General features: G+C 58.5%; 1 protein-coding gene across 1 annotated transcript in view; it reads left to right on the forward strand.

Moving 5' to 3' along the window:
* Positions 1 to 12,682: 12,682 nt before the first annotated feature.
* The window catches only part of LOC111149657 (AHNAK nucleoprotein), a 23,728-nt gene continuing 16,553 nt past the window's right edge, over positions 12,683 to 19,857 (forward strand). The window contains 5 exon segments of the mRNA XM_022506856.1: positions 12,683 to 13,110; positions 14,496 to 14,594; positions 14,890 to 15,046; positions 15,481 to 15,668; positions 16,610 to 19,805. Coding sequence (XP_022362564.1) covers positions 14,890 to 15,046; positions 15,481 to 15,668; positions 16,610 to 19,805 — 3,541 coding nt within the window. The 5' untranslated portion in view covers positions 12,683 to 13,110; positions 14,496 to 14,594.

Consider the following 19,857-nt stretch of genomic DNA (forward strand, 5'->3'; position numbering starts at 1 on the left):
AAAATTGTGTGTGTATCCACGAAAAAATTCCCCCATGAGTGTATGTTGGGGGAATGAGGTGTCAGTGTAAAGGATATAGCAGAAAAGACAATATCCCATTTTCCCAAAGCCTAAGGCCTGCGAGGAGCTCAGAATACATTTCCTTCAGGAAGGAGCACCATGAGGGCAGGGATGCCATCCTGTCATGTTCTTATTTATTTATTTATTTAATTTTAATTTTTAAAAAAGATTTATTTATTTGACAGAGAGAGCATGAGCACAAGCAGGGGGAGTGGCAGGCAGCAGGAAAACAGGCTCCCCCTGAGTGGGGAGCTTGACGCGGAACTCGATCCCAGTACCCTGGGATCATGAGCTGAGCTGAAGGCAGATGCTTAACCGACTGAGCCCCTCGGGCAACCCATCCCATCAGGTTCTTGATCCCCGGCACCAGCACCATCACCAGCACCACGGGCCCCGGGGCCTAGTGTTACACACACAGTGAATGTTTGTGCAGCTACAGAGAGCTGTAAGTGGGGGACTTGGTCTCTGGAGGCTGAGAGTAAAAGGAAGTGTGGGGTTCAGGATGCTGTTGTGGAAAAGACACGGACTTTGGGGGCAGTTATCCCCGGAGTTTGTTCGTTCGTTCGTTCATTCATTCATTCATTCATTCCGCAAAGTTCTTCAGCATTTGCTCTACGCCAGCCACTGCTCCAGGCACAGGGCAAACAACAAAGAACAAGAAAATCCCTGCCCTCGTGGAGCCTGGATGCCGGTAGGAGTTTCTACTCCTGCTGCTGAGGGCTGTGTGACTTCAGGGGAATCACTAATCCTTTCTGAGACCATTTCGTCCCCAAGCATGTGACGATTTATTGAGCTAATACAGCACATTGCCTGCTGTGGCCTGAGACACAATCACCATTACGGTCTAGCTTTGGGGGGTGAGGGGTGAGGGGCGGGAGGGGGCTCCAGCAGAGGGCGGAAGGAGAAGGGTGGGCAGAAATTTCCAAAAGAGCGTGCGTCTCCATTTAAGCCATTGAAAATTGTTGAATATATTCCCTTCCCCTGGGCCAAGGAAGCTGACCTAGGAAAGCCCAGCTCCTGTTCCCAGCAGGTACGGACCATAGTTTTTTTCTTTTTTCTTTTTTTTTTTAATGGGCCAAGGGTATCGGTTACTCCGCCTCTCGCTCCTAGCTGGGAATTCGGCAGGAGCCCGTCCCCAGGACCACCCCCCACGAGGGGGGTCGCTCCTACCTCTGAACGAAGAACCTGGACGGTAATCCCAGCTCTGCAGCAGCTCTGCAAACCAGCCTCTCCTGCCTTCTTCTCTGTTGACCAAGAGGGTGGCCAGAACAAACAATGAACAGATACGCTGGCCGTGAGCCCAGGACACTAGTCTCTGCTCTTTCACTCCTGGGGGGCTGACAGAGCCCATGCTCCAGGGAGGTAGACACCCACACCCTCCCTCCCTATTTCTCTCCCGCTCCAGCCCCTCCCTCCAAACTCCCAACGCGCCCTTCGGCAGACCCCCTAGGTTTCCGTGATTATCCGCAGAGCGCTGTTTTCCAAATTCCCAAAACCTAGGTCTAAATCCACTCCCCTTTAAATATGTCCTGGGAAATCTTGCTCTTTCAAGGAACCAGGTGAGTCATAAAGTTAAAAACCCTTCGGTCAACTGTTAACAGTGGTTACTTTTGGGGAGAGGGACTGGGGAGGGGAGGAGGGACCCATTGACTTTTTACCGGTCTACCTTTCTCTATTGTTTACATTCTTCACCAGATGGAGGCATTGATTTTATTAAAAAAAAAATGTCAACAAGGATTATCGGACTTGGGGCATGAGGGCCCACTTTGATTTCTCGGTATTCTCGCTCCATTTGTGAAAAGCTGAATAAATGTTATGGACAATGAAATAATTAAAAAGCCATTAGTAAAGGAAATAAGGAGCGCTCGGTACTTATATGTTTTTATTTTTATTTATTTATTAAAAAGATTTTATTTATTTATTTGACAGACGGAGATCACAAGTAGGCAGAGAGGCAGGCAGAGAGAGAGGGGGAAGCAGGCTCCCTGCTGAGCAGAGAGCCCAATTCGGGGCTCCATCCCAGGACCCTGGGATCATGACCTGAGCTGAAGGCAGAGGCTTTAACCCACTGAGCCACCCAGGCGCCCCTATTTATTTATTTTTTAAAAGATCTTATTTATTTGGGGTGCCTGGGTGGCTCAGTAGGTTAAGCGTCTGCCTTCAGCTCAGATCATAATTTCAGGGTCCTGGGATGGAGCCCCCCATTGGGCTCTCTGCTCAGCAGGGAGCCTGCTTCCCCCCCCCCCCCCCCCCCCCCCCCCCCCTACGTGTGATCTATCTCTTTCAAATAAATAAATAAAATCTTTAAAAAAAGGATTTTATTTATTTGACAGAGAGAGCCACAGAGAGAGAGGGAACACAAGCAGCGGGTAGTGGAGGAGGTCGAAGCAGGCTTCCCACCAAGCATGGAGCCCGATGTGGGCCTCAATCTCAGCACCATGGGATCAGAACCCAAACCGAAGGCAGACACCTAATGACTGAGCTACCCAGGGGCCTGGTACTTACATGTTTTTAAAAGCAACCCAAAGTTGAAAAGTTTAGGTGTTTTCTTCAAATAGGGTAGGTTCGAGGAAAGGGGTACAGAACAAAATGGAGGAGGCACTGCTTTGGAAAGCCTGGGTTTGGAAAGCTTGTGATTTGTGTGGTGGGACTGCCTCTGCCGTGGGTTTGCGTCCCTATCTGGGTGTGTGTATGTGTGTGTGTGTGTGTGTGTGAGACAGAGGTAGGGAGTGGGGGGAGGAGGGAGAACGCACTTGCACACAGGAGTGAGAGACAGAGATATAGAATGCGGGTGCCCAAGTCTCTGCTTTGTCTGTCTTTGCGTGTCTATGCCTGTCTGAACGTCTACACATGTGTCTCCACCTTTCTGCGCCCATTGTATGAGTCTGGGCACAGCTAGGACTTCTTTGCCTGTGTCTTCCCTCCCCCATGGCCTGTGCTGGTAACTGGACCTGGGACACAGCCCCCAGGGCTGGCAGCAGAGTTGGCTGCTGGGTATTTTTAGCCTGTAAACATGTTTGCCATTTCAGAGGACAGGGCCTCAGGTCTCAGCCCCAGCCCACTCACGATCTTACGGGTGAGGAGGGCGCTCCTGCTTGGAGCAGGGTCTTCTGGGGGGGCCTCCAGCCTGGGGGTCTTCCTTCCTCAGCATTTGGGAAGGAAGGAACACTGCCTTGATGTGGCTAGTGGGTGGCCACCTAGGAGAGGGGATAAGAGGATTCGTGGGGAGAAGAGAATGGGAGTGTGGAAGGGGGGCTGGGGAGCCGAAGGTCCCCCCTCCCGCACCCCATCATTAAGCTGTTAATAAAGTCTCCTGGATTAGAAGTGGCTGTGGGAAATGGCAGTAAATCTGGAAACAGCGTCCTTGCAAGTGGGAAGGTGGGGGAAGGGCTCGAGTCAGAAGTGGGTAAGTAGAGGCAAGGCTAAAGCTCCCGCTTCCCTCAGGAGCCCGGGGAGGAGGGTGGGCTGCCGGCATGACTCCCGTGTCACGGCAGCGACAGGAGCAGCCCTGTGGTGCGTGGGGCACTGATGACTCCACGTGGACACCCTAACTCCAGGGGTGGGGCCAGCGTCTACAGACCGGTTTTCTGTGGCGGGGGGAGCTGTGGGGGGTGCTAAAAAGGGGGGGTGGTGGCGAGAAATGGGCGCGGCTGCAGGAAGCTTGGGAACCAAGTGAAGGGACTGGGGCCTGGGATTTGAAGTTTAGATGCCTGGGTTGAGAGAAAACTCAAAGGTCTGAGTCAGGCTGGTGGTCGCGGCCGAATCACCCAAGCACCCGCCCCCCACCCCCCCAGCCGCTTTCTGAACCTCTTGGTACTTCTTGCAAAATGAGCAGATTCGCAGTTCCAGGTGGAAGGATGAGCCTCAGGGAGCTTCGAGGAGTTTCTGGTCGGGGAGACCACACACTGAAAACATTGGGGGGAAGATCCAGGCGCGGGCCAGAGCAGGGGGCACTGGAGGGGGGACGGGGTAAGGCAGCCCTCGGACGCGCGACGCCCCTTCGTTTCCGCGCCCCCCAGCGCCCGCTCCCCCCAACCCCCCAGCCGCCCGCTCCCGGGTCCGTGTCGGGTCGGCCCGCTGGCCCGTCCCAGCCCCACTCCAGCCCCACTCCGGCCCCGCCCGGCCCCGCCCTCTCCCCACTGCTCCGGGCAGACCCGCCCGCCGGAGCCGGAGTTACAAGAGCCGCCTCCGCGCGCGGGGGCCCGGCCACTCGGAGCAGCTCCGCCGCGGGGACTGCACCGCCCGCCCTGCCGGACCCGCCCCAACCAGGGCTCGCCGCCTGCGGCAGCCGCAGCACCGCGACCTGGGGCCCCGCGCGGGCTATGGCTGTGCCCGGGGGCTGAGCGCGCAGGTAGGGACACCGGGCGCACCGCGGCGCGGCGGGGACGCGACTCCGAGAACGGGTGGGGGAAGGTGGGTTTCAGGGCGGGGGCGAGGCGCTCGGGCCGAGCGCACTGCGGGGATTCAGTGTGTAGCAAGCGGGGCTGCCCGGCGCCGCGCGGGGAGGCGACGCGTCGCGCCCTGGGAGCCAGACTCTGCCTCCGGAGTTGGGGCGCAAGTTGGGCAAAGTTGGAAAATCGCTCCGAAGCGGGTATTGCTCCAGCCCTTATTTCTCTCGAGGGCTGAGTGTTGGTTCTGTTGCACGGCCGGGCGCGCGGTTCCTGGCCTGGGGGTCCCCTGTGGGTCCCCGTCCCATCCCCTCCTTCTCCTTGGGGCGGCGGCTCAAGCGCACCGCTCCCGCTCCTATTCCGTGTTTACTGGAGAAGTTTCCGAGGTCGCCGCCGCGGCCCCTCGGCCCCTCCCGGAGCCCCCGCGCCCCTTCCGCGGTCCCTCCCCGCTCCCCACACCTCCGCCTCAACTGAGCGTCCGGAGTCCTCCCGGCCCCACCCAATTCTGTACCTCCAGCCTCTCCCTTTCTCAGCCCCCCTCCAGCTGCCCCGCCCTAGTCTGGCCCCTCCGCGTTCCCCGCTCCAGAAGTCTCCCTTCTTCCTCCAAGGCCGCGCTGCCTGAAGTTTGCAGCGCGCCTCGGGGCCGGACGGGTGGGAGTGGGGGTGGGGGGCGTAATTAGGGAGATTCCAGCGCTGGGGTGGGCGGGGATGCGGGGGGAACTGTGCGGCAGTCCGGCCCCCGGCACCGCCCCTTCCCATTCGGGGGCGGCGCGCTCTCCCCTACCCCGCTCCCAAACCCGTCCGGGCGGGATGGCCCCCGCCCCAGCACCTGGCACGGCGCCAGCAGCCTGAGGAATGCGGTGGTTGGAGCCGCTGACTAATTCAAACCAGAACTCGGGGGGGAGTGGTGAGGGGCGAAGGGGAGGGGGAGGAAGGGGCTGTGTGCGGGAGGTGGGGGCAGGAGCCGGCTCCGCGCGGGAGGAGGGCATAGCCGCCGTCTCTGTACTAGCGATGCGCTCCAGGAGACGGGGTTGGGGGACGGGGTCCGGCCGTGGAGTTGGAAAGGCCGAGGGTTTAGGGTGTGTTCGGAGAGCCGTGTTATGTAAGGCTTTCCCAGGCGGGGAGAGGGTGTGCAGTGTGTGAGGGCCTGGCCCTCCAGGGCTGGCCCGGGCGCCCCCTGCAGTGACAGGGCCCGGGATGTGGGGGCGCAGCCCTGGGCGGTGCTGGCCACGAGGGACACGTGGGGTCTGAGTAGGCCTGGCGGTGCTCCTTGCGTGGGAGGGGAGCCGATTGGGCAGACGGGGCACCTCGCAGCTCGGGCTGGGCGCCTGCACCAGGTGGGGGACGGCCCTGGCGCCTTTGCACAATGTGGTGTGCGTGGTGTGGGCTCTCGCCTTTCACTGGGTGTGGCTGCAGAGAGGGGGCGGTGGGTGCCTCCAGGGAGCCCGCGGAGGCTGCTCAGAGCCCTGCTAACGTGCAGTGGATTTATGGAAAGGCTGAGTGGGACCATCCCTTATTTGGGCGGGGGGTGGGGGGGATCCTTAGAGAGTGACCTGGACTTTGGGAGAGAAAAAGAGTGGGATATTTACCTCTGTATCCCTGGCGCAGCGCTGGGCTCCCAATAAATAATTGGTTTTGAAACAGTTTCCCCTGTTAGGATCCAACCTCCAATGACAGGGATCACTTGCCCTTCCTCACCCGGTCCAGCACTGGTAGGGGCTGGGTTGGTTTCACCGGACCCAGTGAGAGCATGGGGTCTAGAGTGATAGGCGAAGGCTGGGGGTGGAGGGGGGAGACTGAAGATGCTTTGGAAGGCATTTTCAGGCCTCCACACTTAGGCTGCCCGTAAAGTAGGGGTGCAGATTCTGCTTTCTTCTCCCTCTCTGCCTCTGCCCCGCCTTGAGGGAAATCCCTGGGGCAGGGTGTGGCACTCACTTCCTTTCCGAGGCGGAATGGGGAGGCTTCCTTCTCCTTGACCCAGAGGGATGATGGGTTGGGCCAGCACAGGGTAGGTAAGTGGGCAGAGTGGGGGGCAGAAGGGCGCCCCAGGCTTAGGGGGTATGTCCTTGTTCTGAGCGGTGAGCTTCGGAATGAAGGAGGTGGGGTGGGGAAGGGAGGGAGAGGACCTGGGACCGTGAGAGCTGGGCTAGCAGAGGACACAGGGTCTGGGAGCTTCAAAATGGGGACTGGAGGGCGTCTCAGCCCCTCTCTAAGGCTTTGTCCTGAAGAGAGTATAGGCAGGAACATTGGTCATCGGACAGGGACGCGTAAGGCGCCACGTCCGTCATGCGGGGCTTCGTGCTGGGGGTTCCGGAGGCCTTTGCGGTGAGTCAGGGGTCCTTGTCTGGGCAACCCCTTGAAGAGATAACCCCACAGAGCTGGGACTTGTACCAGCCAGGCTTAGTCCAGGGCCCAGGGTGAGACCCGAGAGAGTAAACCACGGAGGACTCGTAGAGGGAGAAGGCCAGCAGCAGACAAGGGCAGGGAATGGGCTGGGGGTCTCCAGGGTCGCCTGAGTCCCAGAGAGGCCCTGGGTGGAGGTGACTAGTCATTGCCCGGCTAGATTCTTTGGCTCAACTTGGAATTGGCTGGCTGGCGCTGGTGGAGACACTGCCAGAGCCTGAGGAGCTGGTTTGAGAGGTTGGGGCAAAGCTGTGGGGGTGGAGGGGCGTGTGGGGCTCTGGGGTGTGGTCACCACCTTCCTCAGAACTTGGGAACCGCCTGGGGACAGACAGAGATACACTAGGGATACACCAGGAGAGCTAGTCCTACTCGTGATGGGAAGTCTCCCACTGTAGGTTCTTCCCCGCCCCCCACCACTCCCCAACACCCCCAAGTTTCTCTCCCTGGAGCTGGGCTGACCTGCTGCTTGGGCCTGAGGAGGGGAGGGGAGGTAGCTGCTGGAGAAGGTCTAGAATGTGCTGGCTTTAGTCAGGTGGTGGCGGCGGCCATGTCTAGGGCCTTTTGCTCTCTCTTCGTCCCCCATGGGTTTCACCCAGGCTCGCAGGGAGCTGGCCTGTGACCATGCTGTTGGCACTCCAGGCCTTCCTGGGCAGGCTCAGTTTCCTCCGTGCGTGGTGGCCCGGGGAGTGAGGGGGCTCCTGCGTGGATGGGCCACGGTGGGGCACGTGCGCACGAGTTTGCTAGAACCCCCCCCCACCCCGTTCCCGCCAGGAGGACTCCTGGGCTGATGCTGCTGCGGGTCTTGCTTGCATCCAGGAGGCGCCGTTTCACGGTGGTCTTGCGTCCCTGTGGCCCCCAGTGTCCTAGCGGTGAGGTGTGCTCATCCGCGGGAGCGTGTCCTCTGGCTGTGCACGGGGTCCTCGATGTGTCACCCAGCTTGCACCCGCGGCTTCCAGGGCTGGGGACAGCAGTGGGTCTCTGCCCCGGTGCTGGAGGTTGCGCAGGGGCTGTAGGTAGGACGGTTTCTGCGTCCTGGACAGCTTCTGGGCCCTGGAGTTTGTATCCGGAGGTCCTCAGGAGGGCGAGGCTAGCTCTGGGAACGAACGAAGCCCTGGTTGAGTGCCGCGGAGAGGCGCTGCGCACGGCTGGTCGGGCAGGGGCATCCTGTCCCGTCCCTGGAGGCCGGAGCGGAGATTCTAGGGGAAGGGGAAGTGCCTGGAGCTGATCCCGGCTCCGTGTCCTGGCTGGGCTGGGGGGCGGCTTCTTGGCCGCCGCGGAGCGGCGGGGGGCCTGGCCCTGCGCCCCTGCACTGGCGGGGTGTGACCGCTGGGCGGAGAGCTCGCCTGTGGTTGGGGAGTTTCTGCACCCCTGGCAGCTCCGGGGCCGTCGTCTTCCCCCAGGGGGAGACGGAGCGTTTTTCTTCACCGCCCCTGCCCCGCAGAGGGTGCCACCGCCAGACTTGGTGTCTTAGTCCCAGCGGTCCTGGGGAAAAGCTCTCTATTCCTGGGCTGTGTGGCCAGGGGTGGGGACTTGCGGCTGGATAGTGGGCTGCTGTCCCCATCCCCTGTCACAAGGAGGAGGGGAGTCCCTCTCGGTCAGGGGAGGAAGAGGGAATCTCCCTCCTTGCTGGAAGAGAGAACTTGGAGCTTGCTCTGCGGGGGTTGGGAGGAAGCTGTGTGCGGAGGGCCAGTGGGGAGAGTTGGAGAGAGGTGTTAAGGGAGGGACCCAGAGATCAGCTGGCCTGTAGGGTCTGAGTGGGGCTCCCCTGGACGTTGAGGTGGGGGTCCCCTGCTGGGGCTGACCTGGAGGAGAGGGCTGGAGTGACCGAGCTGGAGGAACTCCCTACTGGTGGGAGTTGTGGGCTGGCCCAATGGCCCAGGTGGCCAGAGAACAAGATAGGCGCACACAGGTAGAGGGAGACACAGACTCTGGGCACCAGGCTGACAGGTTAGGCGCCTTCCATGATGGGCAGGTCCTGGGGCTGCCCAGACAGGTGTGTGTTGGGAGCTGGGGAAGGCAGGGCTGTGGGCCTCAGATGAGCGTGTCGGCGTGCACGCGGCGTGTGCGCGTCCTTGTCTTTCTGGGAATGTCCCTCCAGTGCCCAGGTTGCCTGTGTCTTGCAGCATGTTAGTCGTATTCTGCCTGATAATCCCACTCCGCCCAACACACAACATGCCCCCTTGGGCTGTACCCCCCAGGATGAGCTGAGTGTAAAAGTTCTCGATGGCCGGCTTTGGCTCTGGAGATTACCGAGCTGTTCTCCCCCAGTTCGAATAGGGCCTGCTGTTTTCCAGACAGAGTTCTGGCAGCGGCCTCCACGGAGGTCTGTTCGGAGCCTTGGGCCCCGGAAGGGAACCCAGCCCTGTGTGGGACAAGGGTCTGTGCTGTTGTGGCTGTTCCCGTTCCCCAGTGAGTGGAAGCGTGTGTCTTGCCCTGCTGGTGCCTTTCTCTGGAGTGGGTCTTGTGTCCCGCAAGCCCCAGAGGGGACGACCCTCATGGCCTTCATTTGCTGGGGCCCCAGAGAACCTGGCGGTGAGCTGGGGTCTGTGTGGCTCAGGATTTCTGACTCCGGGGACCTCAGATCCTGGCTTCCAGGATGCCTGGGACTCTGCCCATCCGGGTGTGCTGTCCCCAAGCTGCTGGCCAGGAAGTGGCTGGTGTGTGGGCACCGGAGACTGGTGGGCACTTGCTCTCCCTCCTGCTGCTTGTGGCCCTTGAAAGGTGTCACGGCTCTCTGGGTGAGTCTCCTGGTGCTCCCAGAGTCTCTGGGTCTTCTAGGGGAATCTTAGCTCCTCCCTTTCTCCAGGTTTACGCCCCTGTCCCTGAGGCTCACTCCCACCATGTCTCCCTCTGGGTGTGCATGGAGGTTCCTCCATCGCCCTGTGGGTGTGTCTCTGGCCTTCCTGCATTGTAGGTCTCTGTCTTCCGTGTACCTGCTGTGTGCACTCCTCCACCCAGGAAAAGACTGTTTGCTCTGGCGTCGCAGGGTCCGAGAAGCCTGGGCTTGCATCTCAACCCCAGTTCACACTTGGGCGAGTCATCTTACTGCTCAAGGCCTGTCGCTGCGTCTCTAGAATAAGCACATTAATTATTAACCACGTGGGGCTGTCTGGGGTCCAGTGAGACCCCCGGCGTGGAACTGCAGGAGCTCGGCCAAATTCTCTGCTTCTGTCTGTTGAGGGTTTTCTCTCCATGCAGGGCTTTCTCTTCCTGTTCGCTGTCTGGTGTTCATGGGAGTAGAACACCCCTCTGGGTGTGTCTCCCTTTTCTTCGAATGTCCTTTGCGCTCGTCCTGTTAGAAGCGTTGGGGACTTTCCCTCTGGTGGAGGTCTCTACCTGGGGGGTGAGTCATTTCGTTCTTCCTGGCTCGCGAGGTACTTCTCCCTGGCTTGTGCAGCCGGTGGGTGTGATCACCCCTGGGCCTGGGTAGAAGTCCCATTGCTGTTGGTGTCCTCCCCGCGGTGGGGGGAGCACTTCTGTCTCCCGTGGAGCTTCACCTCCCGTGTCCGTCATGCTGGGCGTATGCTAAGACTTGCGCCCCTTGGGTGTGCGTCTCAGGTTTGGCGGACAGAGGCCTGGAGGCCGAGCAGTGGGGCCTCTGCACGTCCCTGCCATCTTGACACTGTTGGCCATTTTTGGCTGCAGTGGCAATTAGGCTGGGCCCCCTCCCTGGCTGGCTTCATACTGGCTCTTGGGGTTGAAAGGGGCTCTGTTCCCTAAGGGCAGGGGAGGGGGAAAGATGCTCCTTTAGACGCCACCCCTGGCCTCCTAGACCCTCTGCCTTGGGCAAGGAGTCTTCTTCCAGGATCTGCCCGCGTTTCACCCCTGCCCCCCCCCGCCCTCCCACCTCCCCGGTCTGCAGAGGTGGTACACGTCCTTTATGCAGTTTTTTTTTTTTTTAAATATGTATTTATTTGAGAGAATGAGCGTGCGTACAGGAGCAGGGAGCGGGGCAGAGGGAGAGGGAGAAGCAGACCCCCCCCACCCTGCAAGCAGGGAGCCTGATGCGGGGCTCGATCCCAGGACCCCGAGATCGAGACCTGAGCTGAAGGCAGATGCTTCACTGACTGAGCCACCCAGGGGCCCCCTCTTCGCAGTTTTGAATTGACAGGACGGCCTTGTTCTTCTCTCGCTGCTTCTGGCCTGAGTTCTGGTGTCCCCCCAGTCTCTGCCTCACAGATGGAGTGGACATACCATCTCGCACTTCCTCTGCCCTCCAGGCAGCCCTGTGCCTAGAGGGTCCCCACTCCAGTCCCTCCCATCAGCAAGGATACTGTGAGCCAGTGTCAGATGGACCTTGGGGTGGGGAGCCAGCAGACCAGGGTTCTGGGGCCCCGGCACTGTCCTGTCCTCACCTCTCTGGACCTCCCCTTTTTCTGTAAATACCAGACAGTGCCGTCCCCGCAGGGCTTTCTGCAGTGGCAGAAACGTTCTGCATCTGCCATGTCTAATATGGTAGCCCTGTGGTTGGTGAGCTCTTGAAATGTGGCTACTGCAAGCAATAAACTAACAATTCATTTTAACTTAATTTAAATTTAAATAGCCACATGTAACTACCATGTCAACAGCAGGGCTACAAGGTTCTTCTAGCTCCAAAGATTTACGACACTTGGCCAAATATGCAGAATTCCCCAGAGTTCCAAAGACCCTCTTTTGGGTGGCCACAGGGCAGGATCCTCGGTCCTCGGGGAAGCCTGGCATCACCTGACTTATGTAGGAGAAGAAGGGCCCGTCTGGGCTTGGTACAGGCTCTGAAGATGTGGGAGAGACTGAGCACTGGGACTCAGATGCGAAAAACAGACCCTTCCCACCCTGGTCTCGCACCCCCCTCCCCCTAGCACCCCTGTGTGCAGCCACCTGAATGGCCCAGAGCAGAGGGGAGGGAAGGGAAGCTGCTCAGAGCCCTGGGCCAGGGCTGACAGGGTGGTTGCAGCCCCTCCTGGCCAGGAAGCCAGCGGGTGCCCTGTCGGGGCCAACCTGCAGCCCCCGGTCCCACGGCTCATGTTCTCAGGGGCTGTGGACCCTTCACCACTCATGATGGCTCCCCCCGCTTTTTTTAAAGATTTTATTTATTTATTTGACAGAGATCACAAGTAGGCAGAGAGGCAGGCAGAGAGAGTGGGGGGAGGCAGGCTCCTTGCTGAGCATAGAGCCCGATGCGGGTCTCGATCCCACAACCCTGGGATCATAACCTGAGCCGAAGGCAGAGGCTTTAACCCACTGAGCCACCCAGGTGCCCCTTCTCCCCTCCTTCTGAGCTGTTGGCTAGAGGTGCATAGCAAGTCCCTCCTGAGCCTCTGAGCTGTGCTCCTGGGGATTCCTGGCCTGGGGCTCCAACCTCAGGAGCGGGCCGGGAAGCCAACTGCCTGTCTCCACCAGGGCCCCAGCCCCTCTGGCACTGGGGGCTCTGGCCAAGGAAGCACTTTGTCCATGGGATTTTAGGCGTGACCCTTTGCATGTCTGGAGCTGCTGCAGCCTCCGTGACTCACTGGGAAGGAGGGAGGGTGGGGACGAGCTGTGGGCGAGGGTGAGCTGGCGCGCTGTCTCCGCCCCTGCTGGCTGGGGACCAGAATGCTGGGCCGAGAGAAGGGGCCTGCTCCAGGAGGGGAGCTAGGCTGGCTGGTGGCTTCAGAGAGCTGAGAAGCCCTCGGGCTGGAAGCCTTTCCTTCCCTGCCCTGCCTGGCTCCCTGTCTGCAGGGCTGGCTACTTGGTGCTGGATGCTGGGGGCAGGTGCCTTAAAGTCGTGGCTTTGCTGTTTGCTGGGGTCCCCTAGCGGCTGCTGGCCTGGAGGGGAAGAGGCGATTCCCTAGCTCACCCCTGTGCCGATAGGCCGCTCACCCTCTGTGGCTCTGCTGGCCTCCTAGGCAGCGCCCATGTCCTAAATTCTGCATGTGTGAGTTCAGAGGGTGGAGGACTGGGGGTCCAGATGCTGTCTTCGCCCGTGCTGTGTGATCAGCCTGACACCAGAGCTGCGACGCACCCATGAATTTCTGGGGGATCCAGTCCTGTCCTCAGAGGCAAACAAACTCTAATGCCTTCAAGAGAATTGGCAGATAATAGGTTCTCTTTGCCCCGTTCTTTCCTTCTATATTTCACCGCCCCCCAGGAGGCTCCCCAACCTTCTAGAACATTCTGAGGCTAAATGGGTCACACCCAGAGCACCTTGCTCATAATTTATATCCAGAGCAGGAACGAAGTCTTTTAAATCTCCCCATCTGGCACATGGAGCGCAGTCAGTGAGCGCTGGGAGAACGTGCAGGTGTAGCTCGTGACTGTCTAACGCAGCACGTGGCGCAGGGCTGTGCTGAGCGGAGTCCGTCCCTTGCCTGTTTTCTTTGCTGCGTCTGCTCCGGTGCTGGCTGTGCAGGAGGCCATCAGCGTGCATGTATTTGATCCATCTTTGACTAAGTTCTGAAAGTCAACAGCTTCCGGGTGGGGCTCTGGGCGAGGCCCTGCCTGAGCTTTAGCATTCCCGGCCTGGTTTCACAGATCGGCTTCTGGATGACTCCGGCCCTGCTGTTCTGCGTGGGTGGCCTTAGGCCCTGCCTTGTGTCTTCCCAGGGCAGCTCTGCAGCTGATAGCTCATCCTGTGGCCGGAGGGCATCTTTGCTCCTGAGCACCGGCATCTATGGGGACTGGCTCAGGGCCCTGTGTGGGCAGCCAGGTGGGCCCTGACTCACCGTGTCCCCGTGTCCCCGTGTCCCCGAGGCGGCCCAGCTGTATTCGAGCCTCTGGGGCGTGGGCTGGCTCTGGGGGGGGGGGCGGGGGTTGGGGCTTCTTTTGTTCAGCCCGTTGCACCTGGAGCTCCCAGCTGGCAAGGGTCCCCCTGGTCCTAAGGACCGTGTTGGATCAGGTGACCGACTGTGTGTCAGCAGGGGAGGGAGGGCACTGATGTTCCTGCTTTCAGGCCTCCAGTGCTGGAGACACGGAGAAGAGGAGTCTGACGCTGGTTAAGGCTGCAGACCTGATGTGCTATAGGGGAGAGAGTTGCAGGCTCAGAGCCCAGGGGTGGTGGCACGCTCATTGCAGACCTCACATCTCAGTCTCTTCATCTATAAGACGGGGACATGGTCTCCTCCCTGGAGCTGTTACAAAGAACTACTGAGAATGGGTGTTTTGTGAAACTTGTGGGCACCTGGGCTTTTTCATACCCGAGCTCACTCTCTCTTTCCCTCCTCAGGGAGATCCTGCATCCTCTCCATTTTCACAGAGGAGATGATGTTTGGAGAAGTTGAGTGACTCGGCCAGGGACACACAGCTGGGAGGGTGTAGAAACCGGGGTTATTTTATTTTTATTTTTTTAAGATCTTGTTTATTTATTTGAGAGTGAGAGGGAGAGAGGGCTCGAGAGCAGAGGCAGAAGCAGGCTCCCTGCTGAGCCGGGAGCCCGACATGGGGCTCGATCCTAGGACCCCGGGATCACGACCCGAGCCAAAGGCAGATGCTTCGCTGACTGAGCCACCCAGAGGCCCCAGAGCAAGGGTCGAAACCAGGGTTTATATCTGAGTCTGGCCTCCCCGAGCCCCGTCTCCGCGATCCCAGGTTGGAAAGTCATGTATGAACGAATGGTGTTGGAGTAGGGGAAGGTTGGGGTTTCGGTGTGGCCCCGGTTGAGTGTGAGCATCTCTGTCTCCTTCTCCCTAGACTGTGTGACCGAAATTCCCGACGAGAGAGACTAAGAAGAGAGGAAGGAGGGGCGGGCTCCTGGCAAGGCATCCGCTCCTGAGCTGAGTCCTGCAAAAGGTCCGTGGGAGGGAGGGTGTGACGGAGGGGAGGGGTTAGGGGAGGGGGGCGGGTGGGACCAAGGGTGGGTGGCATCGGGAAGTGGGGCCCGCGTGGAAGGGATGAGGGGCTGGTTATTGCCGAGGTCGGTCGCAGCCTATGTCCACTTGCCACGGGGACCACTTCCACGGCAGAAGCGGGCACGGCCGCGTCGCCCCGCGGGGGTTTTACAGCACTGGCCAGCCTTGGCTTTCTTGTCTCCTCATGCTCTCGAGCCCCCACTGTCCTGAGCCCCCGTTTCCTTACCTCACCCCAGATGGAGAAGGAAGAGGACACGACCCGGGAGCTGCTGCTGCCCAACTGGCAGGGCAGCGGCTCCCACGGGCTGACCATCGCCCAGAGGGACGACGGCGTCTTCGTGCAGGAGGTGATGCGGAACTCCCCTGCGGCCCGCACAGGGGTGGTCAAGGAGGGTGAGTCACCTCGGTGCGGGCTGGGTGCCGGGGTGGTTTGGCTGAGGGGGGGCGGCGGGAAGGCCACAGGGGCTGTGGAAGGGCCGGTCCCAGTGACATCAGGACGGTCGGTACCCAGGACCCACCCTCCCCTCCCCTGCCCACTTGCTGTCACTTGATCGACACAGCCCTGAGGGACAGCGGTTATGGAGGGTGGTGGACACATCATCCTTAGTGCCCACTCCACTACCCAAGAACTCTGCCGCTTTGGGCGAGTTAGTGGGCCTCCCTACGCCTTACTTTTCCTCATCTGTGCAATGGGTATTACCACACCTGTAGGCTTGTCACGACACGCAGTAAATGCAAGTCAGCTCGAGGGCCCAGCCTGTGGTGGTCGTGTGCTGTTCTCCCGAGACCCCGTGGGTCTCACCTGCTTCTTGCTCCGCCCCGCTCAGGGGACCAGATTGTGGGTGCCACCATCTACTTCGACAACCTGCAGTCAGGCGAGGTGACCCAGCTGCTGAACACCATGGGACACCACACCGTGGGCCTGAAGCTGCATCGCAAGGGGGACCGCTCCCCTGAGCCTGGCCAGACCTGGACCCACGAAGTCTTCAGCTCCCAAAGCTCTGAGGTGGTTTTGGTGAGTGCCTGGCCGGCCTGTCCGTGCCCTAAACCACCCCCCCCCGCCCCCTTCTGGGCCACACTGACCTACTGGCCACTTCCTGAGCCTCATGTCTGCCTGCGGGACCTCCCTGCGGTTCCCTCTCCTGCTTCTCCCCTGCCTCTCTCTTGAGCCAGACCGCGTGCTCGTATCCGTGTGTAGCGTGCGGCTGACGTTGACCCTGAAAGCCTTCCGTCTGTGGGTCCAGAGTGCCGCAGCGTGGAACCCGCTCACGCTGTCTGGCCCTAGAGGCCAGGAGGACAGTCAGCTGCTTTGCAAGAATCATCAGAACAGTCTCACAGGTGCCCCGCTCTGCCTTCCAGACGCCTTTTTCTCGTTCCAGAGGCCTGGACTCATCTGTGAGTCAGAGGCTGGGCAGCAAAGCGCCTGGGGGACGTTTCTTTGCTCCTTGATGGCTTGTTTATTTAACATATAATGGGTCCTCAAAGTGAAAGTATTAATCCAAGCACAGCAAGTCTCTACCAGCGCTTTCTGACAGGTCACTGAGAGGATTCCTGTCCCCGTTATACAAGCCCGTGAGTTGAGAATTGAGAGCCCAAGGGCCAAATCCATGCAGAGCTGGGAGGCAATCCCTGGGACTTGACAAGCCGATTGGAATCTAGAATTGATTGATTATAAATCCTTCTTCCAGACCGCAGAAGGCAGGAGTCTACCCTGCTTCTCTCCCCCATAGCTTTTGCTTCCCAGAGTTTCCCCAAATAATTTGTTTCCCTCCTGTGATGTGGCTCTCAGCCCCTTTCCTCACCCCTCCATGCTCTGCCCCAGGAGGCTCTGTGGGCCTCTGTTCTGGTCCCAGCTTCTGTGGTAAACAGGCAACCATGTTGTTGGCTGGGCTGTGGCCGGGCATCCGTGGTCAGGCAGATCCTGCTGCAACGTCTCCCGGCCATGTCTTTCTGCAGAGCGGGGATGACGAGGACTATCAGCGCATCTATACCACGAAGATCAAGCCTCGGCTGAGGTCGGAGGACGGACTAGAAGGGGAACCTGGGGAAACCCAGAGCCGCACCATCACCGTGACGAGAAGGGTCACGGCCTACACTGTTGATGTGACAGGCCACGAAGGAGCCAGGGAGATCGATATCAGCAGCCCAGAGTTCAAGATCAAGATTCCCCGGCACAAACTGACTGAAATTTCCACTGTGGATGTGGACACCCAGCCTGGCAAGACAGTGGTCAGACTGCCCTCGGGCTCGGGGGCAGCATCTCCTACCACGGGCTCTGTTGTGGACATCCGAGCGGGGTCTGTTTCTGCTTCAGGACCAGAGCTCCAAGGTGCTGGCCACTCGAAGCTCCAGGTCACCGTGCCTGGGATAAAGGTGGGGAGCCCAGGCGTCAGTGTCAGTGCAAAGGGCTTGGACTTGGGTGGCAAAGGAGGGGTCCAAGTTCCAGGAGCAGACATTTCGTCTTCTCTTGGGGGTGGGGCAGTGGAGGTACAGGACCCATCTCTGGATAGTGGCGCTAATGGGAAAATTAAAATTCCCACTCTGAAGGTGCCAAAATTCGGTGTCTTGACAGCGCCTGAGGGCCAGGCCCCAGGAGCAGGGTTGAGCGTTTCTGCACCCGAGTTCTCTGTGGGACACAAGGGTGGCAAGCCCGGCCTGACCATTGGCGGGAACATCCAGGCCCCTCAGCTAGAAGTCAGTGCTCCTTCTGCCAATATTGAGGGGCTTGAGGGGAAGCTGAAGGGACCCCGAATCGCTGGGTCATCTCTTGAGAGTGACCTAGGCCTGAAAGGTGCCAAGCCACAGGGGAGCATAGGGGTGGACATTTCAGGTCCCAAAATCAAGGGCACTGTCGCTGGCTCCAGTGTGGAAGTTCAAGCCCCTGATGTTGATCTTCACGGGCCTGGGGGCAAACTGAATATGCCCGAGATGAAAGTTCCCAAATTCTCTGTGTCAGGTTCAAAGGGAGGGGGAACTGGCATTGACGTGACACTGCCCACAGGTGAAGTGACTCTTCCTGGGATCTCTGGTGATGTCAGCCTGCCTGAGGTTGCTGCTGGGGGGCTGGAAGGGAAGGTGAAGGGTACGAAAGTCAAGACTCCTGAAATGATCATGCAGAAACCTAAAATCTCCATGCAGGATGTGGATCTGAGCCTTGGATCCCCTAAAGTGAAGGGAGATATTAAGGTTTCAGTGCCTGGGGTGCAAGGTGACATTAAAGGCCCTCAAGTGGCAGTTAAAGGCTCCAAAGTGGACACAGAGACACCTAGCCTTGAGGGGACCCTGACGGGACCCACGCTTGGTAGTCCTTCTGGAAAAGCAGGAATGTGCAGGATCTCTATGGCAGATGTAGATCTAAATGTGGCTGCCCCTAAAATGAAAGGGGGTGTAGATGTCACGCTTCCCAAAGTAGAAGGGAAAGTCAAAGTCCCTGAGGTGGATGTCAAAGGCCCCAAAGTGGATGTCAGTGCCCCAGGTGTGGAAGTTCATGGCCCAGACTGGAACCTGAAAATGCCCAAGTTCAGCACTCCAGGGGTTGAAAGGGAAGGCCCAGATGTAGATGTGAAACTACCCAAAGGAGATGTCAGTATTCCAGGGCCCAAGGTCAGTGTGGAGGCCCCAAATGTCAACATAGCGGGCCCGGGAGGCAAACTTAAAGGCCCTGATGTTAAGCTGCCTGAAGTGAGTGTCAAGACACCAAAGATCTCCATACCTGATGTCGATTTGCATGTTAAAGGCACAAAGGTAAAAGGAGAGTATGATGTAACAGTCCCCAAACTTGAAGGGGAACTGAAAGGCCCCAAAATGGACACTGATGCCCCAGATGTGGATGTTCAGGGCCCAGACTGGCACCTAAAGATGCCCAAGATGAAAATGCCAAAATTCAGTGTGCCAGGGTTCAAAGCAGAGGGCCCAGAAGTGGATGTGAACCTGCCCAAGGTTGATGTGGACATTTCTGGGCACAAGGTAGATGTTAGTGCTCCAGATGTGAGCCTTGAGGGACCAGAAGGGAATCTGAAAGGACCTAAGTTTAAGATGCCTGAGATGAATATCAGAGCCCCAAAGATCTCCATGCCAGATGTGGACTTACATTTGAAAGGCCCTAAAGTAAAGGGAGAGTATGATGTCACAGTGCCAAAAGTGGAAGGTGAGATTAAAGTTCCTGATGTTGAACTTAAAAGTGCCAAAGTGGATATCAATGCTCCAGATGTCGATGTTCACGGCCCAGACTGGCACCTGAAGATGCCCAAAATGAAAATGCCCAAGTTCAGCATGCCTGGCTTCAAAGCAGAGGGCCCAGAAGTGGATGTGAACCTGCCCAAGGCTGACATTGACATCTCCGGACCCACAGTGGACGTTGACGTTCCAGATGTGAACATTGAAGGACCTGAAGGAAAGCTGAAGGGTCCCAAGTTTAAGATGCCTGAGATGAATATCAAGGCTCCTAAGATCTCTATGCCTGATGTGGATTTGCATATGAAAGGTCCCAAGGTGAAGGGAGAATATGATGTTACGGTGCCAAAGATGGAAGGGGAACTCAAAGGGCCAAAAGTAGACATCGGTGCCCCAGATGTTGAAGTTCATGGTCCTGAATGGAACCTAAAGATGCCCAAGATGAAAATGCCCAAATTCACCATGCCCAGCCTCAAAGGTGAGGGCCCAGAAGTGGATGTGAACCTGACAAAGGCTGATGTGGACATTTCTGTACCCAAGGTAGATACTAGTGCTCCAGATTTGGGCCTTGAAGGACCAGAAGGAAAGTTGAAAGGCCCCAAGTTTAAGATGCCTGAGATGCACTTCAAGGCTCCTAAGATGACTCTCCCAGATGTTGACTTGGATCTTAAAGGACCCAAAGTGAAAGGCAGTCTAGATATGTCAGCACCGAAAATAGAAGGTGAGATGAAAGTTCCAGATGTGGACATAAAAGGACCCAAGGTAGACCTTAAAGCACCAGATGTGGAAGTCCAAGGTGCAGACTGGAGCCTGAAAATGCCCAAGATGAAAATGCCCAAGTTCAGCATGCCCAGCTTGAAAGGCGAGGGCCCAGATGTGGATGTGAACCTGCCTAAGGCTGACATTGACATCTCTGGACCTAAAGTTGGCATTGAAGCCCCAGACGTGAGCCTTGAAGGTCCAGAAGGGAAGCTGACGGGTCCCAAGTTTAAGATGCCTGAGATGCACTTCAAGACCCCCAAGATCTCCAT

The sequence above is a fragment of the Enhydra lutris genome, unplaced genomic scaffold (genome assembly GCF_002288905.1).
Source record: "Enhydra lutris kenyoni isolate GAN:26980312 unplaced genomic scaffold, ASM228890v2 scaffoldscaffold22, whole genome shotgun sequence".
Classification (NCBI taxonomy): Eukaryota; Metazoa; Chordata; class Mammalia; order Carnivora; family Mustelidae; genus Enhydra; species Enhydra lutris.